This window comes from Hypomesus transpacificus, chromosome 23 (assembly GCF_021917145.1).
Source record: "Hypomesus transpacificus isolate Combined female chromosome 23, fHypTra1, whole genome shotgun sequence".
NCBI lineage: Eukaryota > Metazoa > Chordata > Actinopteri > Osmeriformes > Osmeridae > Hypomesus > Hypomesus transpacificus.
In genome coordinates this window covers 7,504,964-7,520,907 of record NC_061082.1, presented here as the reverse complement: position 1 = coordinate 7,520,907, position 15,944 = coordinate 7,504,964, and the positions used below count along the sequence as shown (strand labels likewise).

The window sequence follows — 15,944 nt, the reverse complement described above, 5'->3', positions numbered from 1 at the left end:
CGGGTCTTTAGAGGACGCATCACAGATCATGGCGCTCCCTCAAATTGTGCAGACACTGATAGAATTAGCTGAGCTGGTAGAAACTAATAATATATCTGAGTCTGATGCCCGTGACCGAGTAGAACAAGTCACAGAGAGCTTGGCTGCATACTCTGCCGTCACAGACGTACACATTAATGAGGTTGCCATAGTAAACCTCTCTTCAGTCCTGGAACGGCTGGATGCTGTGGAGCCTCAAATGGGACGGGGACGACCAACCATCCACATCCCGTTCGAGTCCATCGAAAACTATTTATTAAATGGTCTACTTTTTCCTGTGAAAGCAAGCTGTTTCACCTTTGGCCTGGTTCAGACAAAATCTGAATTTCCGCAATCTGAATTTGAATTTCCGCAATCTGAATTTCAAGAATCTGAATTCCTGCAATCTGAATTTTAGAATGTTTTATTTTTGGATCAAAATAATTCAGTTGTATTAAATTTGGCATACAAATAATTCAGATATTATATATTCAACAGCAATATATTTCAGTTTTATGAAATTCGACACACAAATATTTCAGATCTTTCATATTCAAATTCAGATACTTTTGTCAGCTTTCTAGCTCCATAAATCCGTTGCTTTGCATCCTCCGACGGATGGTCTGGTGGCCGACAACAGCTCCGCTATGTCCTTTATTTTCAAACAATTTAATAAATAGTTTTCGATGGACTCGAACGGGATGTGGATGGTTGGTCGTCCCCGTCCCATTTGAGGCTCCACAGCATCCAGCCGTTCCAGGACTGAAGAGAGGTTTACTATGGCAACCTCATTAATGTGTACGTCTGTGACGGCAGAGTATGCAGCCAAGCTCTCTGTGACTTGTTCTACTCGGTCACGGGCATCAGACTCAGATATATTATTAGTTTCTACCAGCTCAGCTAATTCTATCAGTGTCTGCACAATTTGAGGGAGCGCCATGATCTGTGATGCGTCCTCTAAAGACCCGGCAATTCAATCAATTTCCCGGCACATTTGTCATGTAATGCAATGCGTATGTGCACACCGCCCCCTACCGAACAAGATGGGTAGCTCGGTCAGCAGGGAGCTGAAGAAGAGCGGCTACTGACGTCACTCTACTGCGCCGCTCAGAATGCATTTTCGTTTTCGAATTATGGGCAGTTCTTTGCGGGCAGAACATGAAAATGAAAATGCAATGTCCGCTCAGTACTAATCAGTACTAATTTGATTTATGAGTCAAATAATGCAGCCACATTCTTAAAATGAAAATGCATTTCTGGAAATACATTTGAATTTGAATTGTGGTCACGATTTTGCAGCCACGTTCTTAAAATGAAAATGCATTTCTGAAAATGCATTTGAATTTGAATTGTGGTCACGATTTTGCAGCCACGTTCTTGAAAATGAAAATGCATTTCTGGAAATGCATTTGAATTTGAATTGTGGTCACGATTTTGCAGCCACGTTCTTAAAATGAAAATGCATTTCTGGAAATGCATTTTCATTTTCAAATTTTACATTTCAAATTGAATTTTGGTATCTATTTGCTGGGGCATATTTTGAAAATTAAATTTCAAATGTCTTTTTCGTTTTCATTTTAATTAAGGGAAAGAATGAGCAGTCTTAAAGAAGAAAATGAAAATGCAAATAGGATGATTGAATACTAATTTGATTTATGAGTCAAATAATGCAGCCACATTCTTAAAATGAAAATGCATTTCTGGAAATGCATTTTCATTTGAATTTTGGTCACGATTTGCTTCCATAGTTAATGGCAGTAATCCTTTTATATTAGCTTTAGCTTATATTGAATTGAATTCTGAAACTATATTTCTATTCATGCATTCATGCAATTATGAGTAGGCCTCAGGCTATATATTATATATATATATATATATATATATATATATATATATATATATATATATATATATATATATATATATATATATATATATATATATAGGCTATGTTTCGTGACGAGAACATGTCTATTCCCTAAACAGCTCAATAAGAAAATAAATGAATAATTATTTTCAGATCAAATAGTGACAAAATAAAGTGCCAACCCATCTTTTTCAATGGCTCTGTGCCAACTGTGCAGTTGCTATGCAACCACAAGCGGAATCTTTCCGGATGTACGTAGCCAAAAAAATGGCGGACATCAGAGGCACAAGAGGAGTGCAAGCGCCAGTGTTATGGAATGTTTCTGTGCATTCTGTAATGACATTGTGCATTTTCATTTTCACAATAAGAACAGTGTTGGCTGAATTTAAAAACGAAGATGCGTTCCGTGCAGGGAACTCTGTCACGTTATCGACCGCAGCGGCAGCACGAGATCTACGGTATGTTGATTGCTCAGATGACTGTGCAACTAGAAAATAAAACCTTGCTCCACAATCTAAATGTTTTCCTGGCTGTTTACTTATTTTGCGCCTCGAAGCTATAACTATATAATATGTCATATATTGGCATGTGCTGCCTATTTATGATGTCTATTGATTGGAGTCGACAAGCTACTAGGTAGTATGGTACTGTATTTGTTTTGTATGAGAAGCCATGGGTAGTGAGCTTATACCATTAGCTACTGAGACACATTTTTAATTCACCTTCTTGAGTTCATAGTCTGTTACCCAACCAACAGGTACCTGCTATATGATGTGAATCCCCCAGAAGGCTTCAACCTCCGCCGGGATGTGTATATCCGCATGGCGTCCCTGGTAAAAACCCTGGGAAGGCAGGGGGACTGGGTGCTGGTGCTACCTCCCTGGGGTCGCCTCTACCACTGGCAAAGCCCTGACATCCACCAGGTCCGCATCCCCTGGGGCGAGTTCTTCAGCATCACAAGCCTGCAGGCCAACGTGCCTGTCATAGAGTATGAGGAGTTCATTGCTGGTGAGGCACCCATTGTGGCACTGCTGGTCTTAAATGTTTGAATCCATTTCACCAGTGTTCCTTACCTTTCCCTTTGCATTAACTGTGTCAAAAATTGTGCAGTATGATCCACATTGTCCATGTCTCTAAGTTAATGATCTCTCTGTTTCTGCTCTAGAGTCTGGGGGCCCATTTATTGATCAAGTCCTTGTGCTGCAGAACTATGCTGAAGGCTGGACAGATGGAAAGTGGGAGGAGAAAGTGGATGAGCGGCCATGCATTGATCGTTTAATGTACTCGAAAGATAAGCAGGGCTATTACAGGTACCGTTTTGAGCTGTTCAGACCTGTTAAGGCATATAGCTGCTGTGGATACACACAAGTTTGTTTATAAATGATGAAGCTATAGCCAGATACAATTACCTGGCTATGGATTACAACCATTAGCATGCTTTGTTCCACTATTCAAAGAATGATCTTAAATCCAGTTCTTTCATCATATTCCTTCTCCCTTAGAGGATGGTACTGGGGATATGAAGAAACACGAGGTCTGAATGTCACCTGTTTGTCAGCTCAGGGCCATGCATCTATTCTGGCCCCACTCCTTCATAACAACTTCACAGCAATGTGAGTGGTACTCTGTGGGTGGGTCTTCAGAGGTCAACTTTACTTGCTAGCCAGATATTTTTTTAACCTCAAATCAATCAATGTTTTACTTTGTTTCATACTTCTATGAACTCTGAACATCGGTCTTTCTAATCAATGCAGGTCAGTTATGCTGGATAGAGCAGAGACTGTTCTGCATGACCATTATGCTGGAAAGGATTACTGGGATGCAAGTATAATTATTTAGTTATCTACTATACAGTCGTTGCCAAAAGTATTGGGAGTGACAAAGTTCATGTTGTGAATCAACACCAAAACAACTGAAGCAGCAAACTTTGCAAACACAAAATGTACGTCAATGCCAATACATTTGGCCACAACTGTACATGATCTATGTCTCTTTCACACACAAAATATAATCCTTGAGTAACATGCCTGAAACTAATCAAATAAATAAAAAAGGATGACAAATCAGATGGAAGATACAGCCAGCAATCTCAAATAAAACTATAGCTTTAGATTCTTAAAAATATGATTCAGCGATTTCTTTTTACAGTGGCCCATGTAATTGTGGCCCATGTAATTGTCGATGATGTAAGTGATAGTGATCAATTTGTGAAGCAGATACACATGCAGTTTTCTACATCCATGAAATTGTACCTGACTGGATAATCTGATATAAAATATGGGTTAATATTTTGCAATAAAGGCCCGTTCTGAGATGAAGAAGACTTGTTTCAAGTCCCAGAGAAGTAATTTTTACATGTAAGTTTAGAACTGATACATTTCATTATTTTATAGTATTTGTATTTACACAGTAGTGTTGCTCAGACTGCATATTTATGTCTGAGTCAGAGAGAGTTGTAACCAAGCCTAAACTGAATCCAACAGGCATTGTTTTTGTATGTCAGAGCCCAACGTGGTTAATGTAAGCTGAATACATTTGTTGTGTTATCCTTTCATGCAATTGTATGCTTACAAATTGCCTGGTAACAATATATTTTCACTAAAAATGAGTTGAGTAGCCACCCTTTATGACACAGTGAAATAAAATACATTATAGTGAATTCCTGAATATTTTCCAAACCTTAGCTGTGCCATACGTATGACATATTTAAATTATCCTGTATATTCCAAATTGATTTGGTCAAAATACATTTTTAAAGTAAATAATTAAGACTTAAGCAACCATTGCCGAAAAAGAGTTGACGTAATGTGCGTCTTGTCTTTGATTTTTTAAGACTCGCCGGAGCATGGTTTTTGCAAAACACCTGAGACTAATAGGGGATGCATTTAGAGCAAAGTACCTAAATTCAACTGATCAAACAGACCAAACTGTGTATAATGAAGACTGGACTCGAATGATGGTAAGTGAACACATCCTGATGTAATTCTTAAACCTGTATAAAAGCCATTCTTGCATGCAAACACAGTTTCTAATGGTCGGCAATTAGCAGGTTCAAGACTGGTTTTTCTGGTTTTCCATCCCAGGCTAAGATGGGTTCTGCTATAGGTGGGCCATACCTTGGGGTGCACCTCCGCAGGAAGGACTTCATCTGGGGTCACAGAGAGGATGTGCCTAGTCTCAAAGGAGCTGTCAAGAAAATGAATATCTTGATGAAGAAGCACAAACTTGACAGAGTCTTTGTTGCCACGGACGCAGATGAGGAAGGTAAATGCGTTAAACATGATCCAATGGACCACACATGCTTGCCCATTTGCTTTGAATCTTATTGAGGTCAATAGGCAAGCTACATTTGGGGCAAATCACTCTAGTATGAACTGTTTTGAAATCATTTGATTCTCAAAAAATAAAAGAATTCAATGATTTGATGAAGATATAGTTAACCTTTAATAAACAGAGCATTGAATGACAATATACTGTAGCCACAGACCGGATCACTTAGTTACATATTTTGACAATTCTGCATGTTGAATGGTTTGTCACTTTCCCACGTTCAACTTCTTATTGGTATCTCTGCTCCACACATGCAGATGCGGTTCTATGTATATGTGTGACGTCTTGCATTTCTGCATGTTTGTCAGAGCTGGAAGAGCTAAAGAGGATGCTGCCAGAGATGGTGCACTTTGAGCCTACCTGGGAAGACCTGGAGCTGCTTAAGGACGGAGGAGTGGCCATCCTCGACCAGTGGATCTGTGCACATGCCAGGTTTGGATAACACCCTGTAATACATGTTTGATTCGGGTCACACCAATGCAAAATTAACAAAAGCATTGTGTTGTGGATTCAAATGCCCTGTCTGGTGTCTGCCTTGTCCACCCTTTGTCCCTGTCTTTACGTCTCTGTGACACGGTTACAATTGTTATAATGTATATACTTCATAAGATCCCATGTTATAGAATAATATTTCTGGAGGATGCATAGCCTAGTAGTTAACATACCTTTGTTTAAAAACATAGCACAGAGGTAGCCTAAGATGTGTGAAAGCCAATCTCTGTGATAAATTTAGGTAGAAAGAATTCAAACCGGAAAATCTAGTCATAGAGATGTGACCGTCGAGGTGTTGCATAAGTGCACCAGTACATCCCTACACTGTTGTTTTAGAATGATTCAACCCTTTGTTATTCACTATTTTTCTTACCCTTGATCTCCAGAATTTCCTTTTTTTTTTCAACTTACAGGTTTTTCATTGGAACTTCTGTATCCACCTTCTCCTTCCGTATCATGGAGGAGAGAGAGATTCTGGGCTTTGACCCTAAAACCACCTACAACCGCTTTTGTGGGGACAATGAGACACACTGTGAACAGCCCACACACTGGAAGATAGTATATTGAAGGAAAATGTGACTCGTGACATGTCTTTGTTTGAAAGTGCCAAAACCTGTATTCAAATTGACATTTTGATATGTTTCAGAACGTTTTTTATTTCAGTTATAGAATATATTGGGATCATTTTAATTGTTTTTAAATGTTTTGTGAAATCAGGCATACCATGACTAGTATTAAGGCTTACCTCGAGAAGTGAAGACTGGGTGTAAATCTGACTCAGATTTTAAAGTTCAAACTTGGACATCCATTTCCATATTTTATTTTGTTGCATGCGTTATCTTTTTTCTCTTGATATTTAATAGTGTCATTCACTTAAAGATTATTTACAGTCTGTAATGAAGGGGTTGCAAACTGTCATAAAGGGATTATTATATATGTTTTTACCTCAATGTCCTTTACACCTAAGCACACTTACACTACTCTGGCTCTCCCTTACAAAAACATTTATATAGTATTGAACAATCTGTTCGATAATCTGATCAATCCAGTATTTTGTTCTTCTTCATGTTGCTTAGATGTGATTATAATTAATTGTCTATCAAAACATTTATATTTTTGGTAAACATTTAATTTCAATGGATGTTGAAAACTTTGTATAAGTGTATTTCAATAGATCTTATTCATTATCATTCCACCATGGATTCACAATTTTGTGATGTCCCAGAGAGTGTGCTCAACAGACTTATTTTTATATGACTAAATGACATAACTTATTTGCAATTTATAATGATAGAAACACGTTGAAGCAGCACACAAATTAAGTGATATTTTTTAATGCATATGATGTTACAGCTTTCCCACCACAAATACTTGAATTGATGTCTATGTGGGCATTCTGAAAACATAAACACGAGTACTGTGAGAGTGCAATATGATGTGGAAACTTATATGTGGATTACCTTTTGGTGACTAAAAGGAAGCAATAGCTGACGTGGTTGCATTATCACCTTTCAGGATGTCCCAAGAGACAAAAAAGCAAATATTCAGATTTATAATTCATGACTTGTTTCAATAAATTACAAATCTGTTTGGTTTCATGTTTCAACACCTGTATTTATTGTATCAAGGGACATCACCCTGACTGTAAACACAGAGTGGTGTGTTGTGGTTGGGCCTTAAATCACAGTAGGCCTATTCCAGAAACTTGATCGTCACAGTGCTGTAAAGGACAGCAGTGTCCATCACTCTTGACCTACACAAGATTCCCCTTTCTAATCTCTATTTCTATCTTCCATCTTTTCACTTGAGAGCGCCATGATCATGAGAACGTCCCTATTATTGGGTGGGCACATAATCTCTGGAGTTTGTTTTGTTTTTCTCACAATGCACATGGATCATATTTCGTCTGATTCAACGTTGCTCTCATCCAAAGCTCTGTAGATCGTTTTACCTTTACCTGACTAGAAAGCTCATATATGGCAAGTACGTGGCAAGACTGAAGACATTGCAAATACGTTTAGAATGATAAATCACTTAAAAATCAAAACAAAAACAACTAGTTTCAAATTCTTATTTTCTTATCTTAGGTGGGACACCGTTTCCAAGAAAGTAATTTGATCCTGTCAACGTTATTGGCACGAAACATGGATTTCGTCAAAACTGGAAAACGTGACGACTGAAATTCTACTCTAGTCTGTTTGGTATTGTATAGTTTGTTTCTTCAAATTAGTTATGATTTATCTGTTTGATAATGACACGCAGTAGCCGACCTACAACTATAGGACCATGTGTTGAATGATTGGTTGACTTAATCGGTATGTGTAAACTAAAGTAGTGTTTCAAGTTTATTTTCTTAATTACTTTCGATTCATTACTGGAATCCAGCTACTGTTTTATCATCACCTAAATGAAGTCCACCCACCTTGTGATCATGTGCAAACAATACATTAGAAATTTCAGTTGCTGTACACGCCCAGTTACTTTGGCACTCCCCACGATAAAAGGATCACATTCATGCTTGGCAATTAACGGAAGGTGTAAAGCGTGTTTATTTGGAAGATAGATTTAAATTACTCAAGTTCGTCAAGTAGCGTTTTAAGTTTGCTTCTCATATATGTCCATTTATGGGTAACATCACTTGCTAGCGCGATGCTTTTGGTACAAGTTGATCAAAATCCATATTTCCCTTAAAGAACAAGGAGGTAAGATTATTGAAATGAACATTTTCCTCATTGTTCCTATGTGTCAATGTTTTTCGTCATTTTTGAGGACAAACATTTGACAAAAAAACTAATACAATTATGATTTGGTATAGTGTAAAATGATTAGCTTAACTAGTCTACAGTTGAATATGTTTGACAAAAAATTAGAACGTTTGTTCCATTTTGTTCAGGATTAAGCCAATATACCAATGCGTAGGGCTTCATGGTGCACACAACAACATTTTAATCGGTTGATTAATGCAATTTTCTCACGTAGCTTCCCACTGATGGCATTTTTTCACCAACTTCGGCTATTACTTTGGAAAAATGGCCTTAGTGTCATCAGACAACCGGTGAGTGAACATAAGTTATATTTTGCTTACTAAATCCTACATCTGTCTATCAGTGATTGTAATTGTATAGATCCCTAGACCCTAGCCTACAGAGCCCCGTCATAATACTTTAAAATCTTTGCATGAGTCAGCTGTCAACTGACGTCTTAAACTGTCAAGCTATAATATTCTTATTTTCTCATTTACAAAACATGTTATCAACAAGGCACAATCTGTGTATGTTCTGTTCATATTTGGGGTAATCAAGGGATAAACACAAACATGGAATTATGAGACATAACATACTGTAAATACCATTTTAACAAAATGTGTACAGTAGCCTACATAATGCTTGCTTTAATAACATAAACCCATTTCTATTTGATCTCCATTTAAGCGATGGTCTGTGGCACTCCTGGTCTGGCCCCTGGTCATCTTTATCATACTTGCCATCACCCGATCTCAGTTCCCTCCTAAGCTGAGAGACTCATGTAAGTTTGCACATATTGATTAATGTGAAGATTATGTGATTGGTTAGTGTGACCCTCAAAAGAGTACAGGGCTTATGGTTGTATTGTTAACCTTACAGTGCTTGTGGTGCAGAAACGTGTTTCAGACTATGAATTTGTATACAAATGTAATGGGATCTGGCACATTCTGTAATAGTAAATATGGGATATTTTTTGAGAATGCCACAGCTTAAACCATTTTATTTTTTGTATAGATGTAGGTGGACAAAGTGTAAACTTTGTTTAGACGTAACATTTGTCTGTTTAAAGAACAATGTGACCATTCATATGTTTTCTGCTCATGTACAACAGTGGATGATTCTTTGTAGTTTAGGGAAATAATGATTTCCTACTGAACTGTAGGTCCAGCATTTTGAGACATGTCTTGACATGACTAGGCAGCTCTGAGGATTCGCAACCAATATCTTACGTTTGATCAAACTTACAAAGGTCTGACCCAATGTTACAGGGCTGAACTTTGCACTAAATCACCTGGCCTCGCAAATGTCAATCCCATGTTGTCTGGGTGATGTACGACTGTTCTTTATAGAACCAGTGAATGGAAAATATGCTGTTCATTGTTTGTTTGCGCCTATCCTTAGAATCAGTATTGAATACTGTATGGGGCTGACAGGCCACTGTACCCACGATCATGGCTTCGAAAACAGAGAAGACAGAACATTATTCAGTGCATCACTCCATCAAAAGCCCTGCCTTTATAGGACACGTTTAACAATGAATCAGTATTATGTCATACTCTAGTTATACATTTGACCTTTACAGCTACAAAAAGAGAAATGTTAATGACAACTTAACAACCGTAGTGCCAGACGTTTTTTGTCAATTGTATAACTACCGTGTCAGGCTCCTCATCTCCTCATATACTCCCAAGTTGCATGCTTTGTATTGGTTTGTATTTGAATGTACAGTACTATCGTATTTGTTGATTGTGTAGATGACAATATTATTGGGTAATTTATAGTAATTTTGGAATAGGCCTATAGTTCATTTGTATGTGATGTCATGTTTTGTAATCATTTTGTCATGTGACTGCACTGCAGTAACCTCTAAAGGTTTGATCTGATAAACGTTTTAGGACAAAGGCCTAAGTGCTTTGGTTGTTTTTACCTTATGGGCCCCTAAGTTTCAATGCAGGTATCAAGTCTCAAAAACGATTTGCTAAGCTAAACAATTCACTATTAGAAAACCCTTTTCACATTGTGAAACAGAGTGACTTGCATTGACAAGGTATGTAGATAATTCATTTTCAGTTCATGATAATGAGAATCGGGTTGGCACATAATCGGTAATGTGAACACTTGTAAGACCAGGAAGGTCAGTCAGAAAATGTATAAATAACAATAAAGACACACCACTTTGTTTGTTGATGATTTGACTTTTCTTTACCAGGCTATGTGGCTCCACGGAATCTTCCGAGCACTGGCTTCTTCCCTTTCCTACAAACTCTCATGTGCAACACAGACGGCAACTGCCATAACAAGTCCTTTCTGGTGGGCCGGAGCACCTCAAAATCCAAAGCAGCTTCCTTTGGGGCCAAAGATGCCAAGAGGTACTCTTCAAACTTCACATTTCCCTCATGCTCCTCTGGCCAATACTTAAGTCATCACAAGTAGTGTAACCTTTCATGGAAGATATATATCTGTTGATTAAGAGTTGGGGGATGGTTTTTAGAAAGTTAAAAATACATACTTTACATACAGCACACACTTTGGGAGAATGCTATGTTGTATTATAGAGGTCCATCTGCAAAAACAGAATGAGTCACTCACTATGAAGTTGTTTGTATGATCCTGGGACCCTTTATATCTCCAAGGGATATCTCTAACTGTAAACAGGTACTTCCATTTGCTGGAAATCCCAGCTGCCTTTAGGCTTTTCCGACACCCTGTTGAACATGTCCATGAGAGGGTGTCCACAGACACACCCTGACAGAGAGGGTGTCCACAGACACACCTTAGCAGCCAGGCATCACAGGAGACATGACTGCCTATTGTATTCAGTCAGTCATCATTGGAAACTGACAAGAGGGCTTATCTGATGTATGGCCTCAATTGTGCTCCATAGTCAATTGCTTTTTTGATTTTTTTTTGCATTGTGTAATTTTCCATCGGTTGTGTAATCTTGGGAATGTGGTTGGTCTTCATACCAGCTATAGTATATGCATCCTAATCAATGAGCTGTCCATTCAGATGGAAACTGACGTCACCTTTATGTTGTGTGACCCAATATTAGCCATATTATTAGACTTTGTCAGTAACATCTCTATTGTTATTGACTGTGTTATTTTACGTGACATGCAATACCATTAGGGTTCTACAAGCTGTTTGTGCAACGCTTACCTTGGCGCTGACTGATTGCTGTTGCAATATTCCAATCCTTTGTGGACACATTTAGTTTGGTTGGGCTCTCACTCTTCACCTTTGGCCAATTATTCCATCATTCTCTGCTATGTGACTTTGTGTTCAGAGAGTCACTTATCAAATGACGAATGATGTTTTTGTTTGACAAACAGTAGAATGTTTATGTACAGTACAAAAGTTACGCAGGGCAAAGGTAGACTTTATAAAGTGCACTGCATCTCTTTTATATCTAAATGTACTGTCAATTGGTCTCAAACCTAACAACCTGTCTCTGTGTCCCAGGTTGTACCTCCTTCCCTCAGGCCCACCCTTTCTGAGCAGCCTCCAAACTGGTGGCATGGTCCGCTCAGTCCTGGCCAAGAGTACAGCCAGCCAACCAAGTCTCATGGGTATCTGGGACCAGATTCTGAGTAAGTCACCGCATATTCAGGAGAAAAAAACAACTTTTATTAACTTGAAATAATTACGGTCATGTTTCAATACACTGTCAAAGGAAGAATCTGACTGAATCTGTCTCATTTTTGCCCTTAATTTGTCATTGAAATATTTTACCCCCCCTTCTAATATAACAAACCGAGCTAAAAGTGCATTACGTAATAACTACACTTGCAATGGCTTATAAACGATGTACTCTTATTTTCTTCAGATTCCACCCAAAAAGGCATACCAAACGACATATCACTAATGAATGGCTTCAATAACACAATGCTGGGAAACCAGGTGATGTTCTCAGATACATTTAGATTTAGATTAAACTTTATTATCATTGTGCACTGTACAAGAACATATGAAATGTAGCAGCAGAAATGGTCAGAGACAGAATTGAATCCAAGCCCCTGCGTTAGGGCCTCAACTGAAATTGTACACTCTACCCAGCGACCCATGCTTGGGTATTGTCACGACGTGAGGTGGGGTTGGACCCAAATGCAGGGGAGTACCGAGGAACACAGGTTTAATTCTCAAAACGGGAACAGACAGGGTACACGCAGGGACAAAGGGTAATGCTAAGACAAAGACTGGACACAAAGCAGGAACCTAAATACACAGAAACAAACAAGACACAGGTGAACACAATGAAACTAACGACAACTGAACGAGACAGGTGACGACAATGACAGGGAAACACTAGGGCAGGGCAAAACCAAAAACAATAGGGGGGCACGGCTGTGGCTGTGACAGTACCCCCCTCTCAAGGGACGTCACCCGACGACCCACAAGGCAGGGCAGGGGGTCAGGGCAGGTCCGGGGGACGACCTGGAGGCAGGGCAGAGGGTCGGGGCAGGTCCGGGGGGCGGCCCGGAGGCAGGGCAGAGGGTAGAGGCAGGTCCGGGGGGCGGCCCGGACGCCGGAGCACGGGCACGGGGGCACCTGGGAGCGTGGACGAGGAGGCGCCTGGGAGCGCGGACGAGGGGGCGCCTGGGAGCGCGGACGAGGGGGCGTCTGGGAGCGCGGACGAGGAGGCGCCTGGGAGCGCGGACGAGGAGGCGCCTGGGAGCGCGGACGAGGAGGCGCATGGGAGCGCGGACGAGGGGGCGTCTGGGAGCGCGGACGAGGGGGCGTCTGGGAGCGCGGACGAGGGGGCGTCTGGGAGCGCGGACGAGGGGGCGCGGACGAGGGGGCGCATGGGAGCGCGGGCACCGGGGCGCATGGGAGCGCGGGCACCGGGGCGCATGGGAGCGCGGGCACCGGGGCGCATGGGAGCGCGGGCACCGGGGCAGGCAGCAGCCAGAAGTCCTCGGGCGGAGGAGGAGGCCAGAAGTCCTCGGGCGGAGGAGGAGGCCAGAAGTCCTCGGGCGGAGGAGGCGGCGGCCAGGAGTCCTCGGGCGGAGGAGGAGGCGGCCAGGAGTCCTCGGGCGGAGGAGGAGGCGGCCAGGAGTCCTCGGGCGGAGGAGGAGGCGGCCAGGAGTCCTCGGGCGGAGGAGGAGGCGGCCAGGAGTCCTCGGGCGGAGGAGGAGGCGACCAGGAGTCCTCGGATGGCCTGGCACTGGGCGGCACAACCTCGGGGCGAGGCAGGGGCTCAGGGCAGGAACGAGGCTGGGGCACAGGGCAGGAACGAGGCTGGGGCACAGGGCAGGAACGAGGCTGGGGCACAGGGCAGGAACGAGGCTGGGGCACAGGGCAGGAACGAGGCTGGGGTACAGGGCAGGAACGAGGCTGGGGCACCGGGCAGGAACGAGGCTGGGGTACAGGGCAGGAACGAGGCTGGGGTACTGGGCAGGAACGAGGCTGGGCTACAGGACAGGAACGAGGCTGGGCTACAGGACAGGAACGAGGCTGGGCTACAGGACAGGAACGAGGCTGGGGCACAGGGCAGGAACGGGGCAGGGGTACAGGGCAGGAACGGGGCTGGGTTCTGGCGGCAGGCGGCCGACTCTCCCTGGCAGGAACAGCCTTGGTGGTCTGGGTGCTGGCCGGCGCAACCTTCTTCGTCCGGGCGCAGGGCGGCACAACCTCAGGATGAGGCAGGGGCACAGGGCAGGATCGAGGCAGGGGCCCAGGGCAGGACCGAGGCTGGAGTCGGGGTTCCGGCTGGGGCTGGAACCAGGACTTGGGGTGGGCCTTGAGCTGCAGGCTTCGGGGTCCACCAAAGGCCAGGCGGGTCCCTAGGAAAGGGTTGGGTGAACTCCCTGCTGGGTCCCATCTTGGTCTTAGCATTCTGTCACGACGTGAGGTGGGGTTGGACCCAAATGCAGGGGAGTACCGAGGCATAGCGAGGAACACAGGTTTAATTCTCAAAACGGGAAACAGACAGGGTACACGCAGGGACAAAGGGTAATGCTAAGACAAAGACTGGACACAAAGCAGGAACCTAAATACACAGAAACAAACAAGACACAGGTGAACACAATGAAACTAACGACAACTGAACGAGACAGGTGACGACAATGACAGGGAAACACTAGGGCAGGGCAAAACCAAAAACAATAGGGGGGCACGGCTGTGGCCGTGACAGGTATAGCACTATTATTCATAAAGAGTTGTCCAGAGTAGGGTTTGCCTCTCTCCAGTAAAGGCCTCAGAGATCATATACTGTTTCACAAGGATACTTTTGTTTTCATGTCACATGGGGATGGGTGTAGCTCAGTGTTAGATCATTTGACAGCAAGTCAAGAGGTTACAGGGTTTCAATCCTCTCTGTACATTGCTTTTGATAAATGCATTTGCTAAATGAACACATTAGCTTCTACTACCTTTAACACATCTGTAGAAAGCATGCTGAAATCTCTATTGTAGAGTTACAAAAAAAAAACAGTGACAGAATTAAGAATTACATGACATGATCCCTGTCTTAACATGTATACTGTATATTTGCTACTATTCAGGAAGCACTCAATGCCATGCTGGAGTCTGTGAGTATGTTGAAGAAGTCCCTGTGCAGCTTTTCTCTGAGTGTCCTCAACATGTCCACCCTCTCCTCCATCGACCCTCTAACCTACGGCATCATCACCTTTTGCAAGTCAAATGACACACTGCTGGAGGTCTCCCTGCTCACCATCAACCAGGTGTGTGTGTGTGCATCTCTCTCTGTAGTATGAGCACGTTTGAAACAGTGTGTTTGATATTCACTCTGGGACATGCCCCTGTTGCCCTCCGCAGATTCTGATGGAGGTGATGTTGGCCAACCCTGCGGAGGCCATGACAATGGCAGGGCAGGCAGTGGTGATGTTTGACACGATCCAGAAAGACAGCTCCCTGTGGGAGGGGCTCCTGGGCCTGCCCAGCCTCCTGGTACCAAGCAGTGTTGACCAGGCCCTGGACGAGGCCCAGGCTCTTCTCACCAACATACAGAGGTACTGTACTGGGACAGGAAGGGGGTGGTTTTTAGAGACAAGAAGTTCTCAGTGATGACACAATATCAAGTTCAACAGTTTAATGACTGGTTCATGTTAAGAATGTATTCATTTGATCCAAATATGTGAGTAAACTGGTTTCTTCAAGGTGTTTCATAACGCTGTGGGAACATTTTCTGGTCTCAGGCACATGACAACTGATTCATGACTTTATAGTATGTTCTTCTTCCCCTCGTTTCAGAACTATGGCAGCTCTTCAGAGCAATATTCCTGAAGCTGATCTATCCATCTCTATGGTGAACCCTGCCATTATAGGGGGAATCAACCTAGTTCAGTACCTTCGCAACTGGCCAGGCAGAGGTAAGAAATCATAATCACTGGAGCTGGTCACTTAAGATGCACCAAAACATAATTAAAAAGAATGCTGGGAAGTCAACACCATGATGAGAAACTGAAATGTCTATATTTATATAGATATTTCTTTGTGTTTATTTTATGATAAAGGTAAAGATGATGGCAACC

The 15,944-nt window shown here is 42.3% G+C and overlaps 2 protein-coding genes across 3 annotated transcripts in view; both read left to right on the top strand.

Annotated features, from left to right (window-relative positions):
- The first annotated feature begins 2,136 nt into the window (after positions 1 to 2,136).
- On the top strand, positions 2,137 to 7,302 carry pofut2 (protein O-fucosyltransferase 2). The gene is made up of 9 exons (XM_047046744.1): positions 2,137 to 2,343; positions 2,643 to 2,893; positions 3,051 to 3,195; positions 3,388 to 3,498; positions 3,640 to 3,706; positions 4,719 to 4,844; positions 4,969 to 5,149; positions 5,524 to 5,647; positions 6,121 to 7,302. The coding sequence occupies exons 1-9, from the start codon at positions 2,153 to 2,155 to the stop codon at positions 6,272 to 6,274; spliced, it is 1,350 nt and encodes a 449-aa protein (XP_046902700.1). The 5' UTR covers positions 2,137 to 2,152; the 3' UTR covers positions 6,275 to 7,302.
- Positions 7,303 to 8,191: 889 nt separating this feature from the next.
- abca12 (ATP-binding cassette, sub-family A (ABC1), member 12) overlaps positions 8,192 to 15,944 on the top strand; it is a 53,041-nt gene continuing 45,288 nt past the window's right edge. For both annotated transcript variants that reach the window (XM_047046575.1, XM_047046573.1), the window contains exons 1-9: positions 8,192 to 8,409; positions 8,687 to 8,762; positions 9,139 to 9,232; positions 10,661 to 10,820; positions 11,914 to 12,041; positions 12,278 to 12,351; positions 14,955 to 15,134; positions 15,229 to 15,422; positions 15,664 to 15,782. In XM_047046575.1, the coding sequence (XP_046902531.1) occupies positions 8,697 to 8,762; positions 9,139 to 9,232; positions 10,661 to 10,820; positions 11,914 to 12,041; positions 12,278 to 12,351; positions 14,955 to 15,134; positions 15,229 to 15,422; positions 15,664 to 15,782 (1,015 nt within the window). In that variant the 5' untranslated portion in view covers positions 8,192 to 8,409; positions 8,687 to 8,696. The remainder of the gene's footprint in view (positions 8,410 to 8,686; positions 8,763 to 9,138; positions 9,233 to 10,660; positions 10,821 to 11,913; positions 12,042 to 12,277; positions 12,352 to 14,954; positions 15,135 to 15,228; positions 15,423 to 15,663; positions 15,783 to 15,944) is intronic.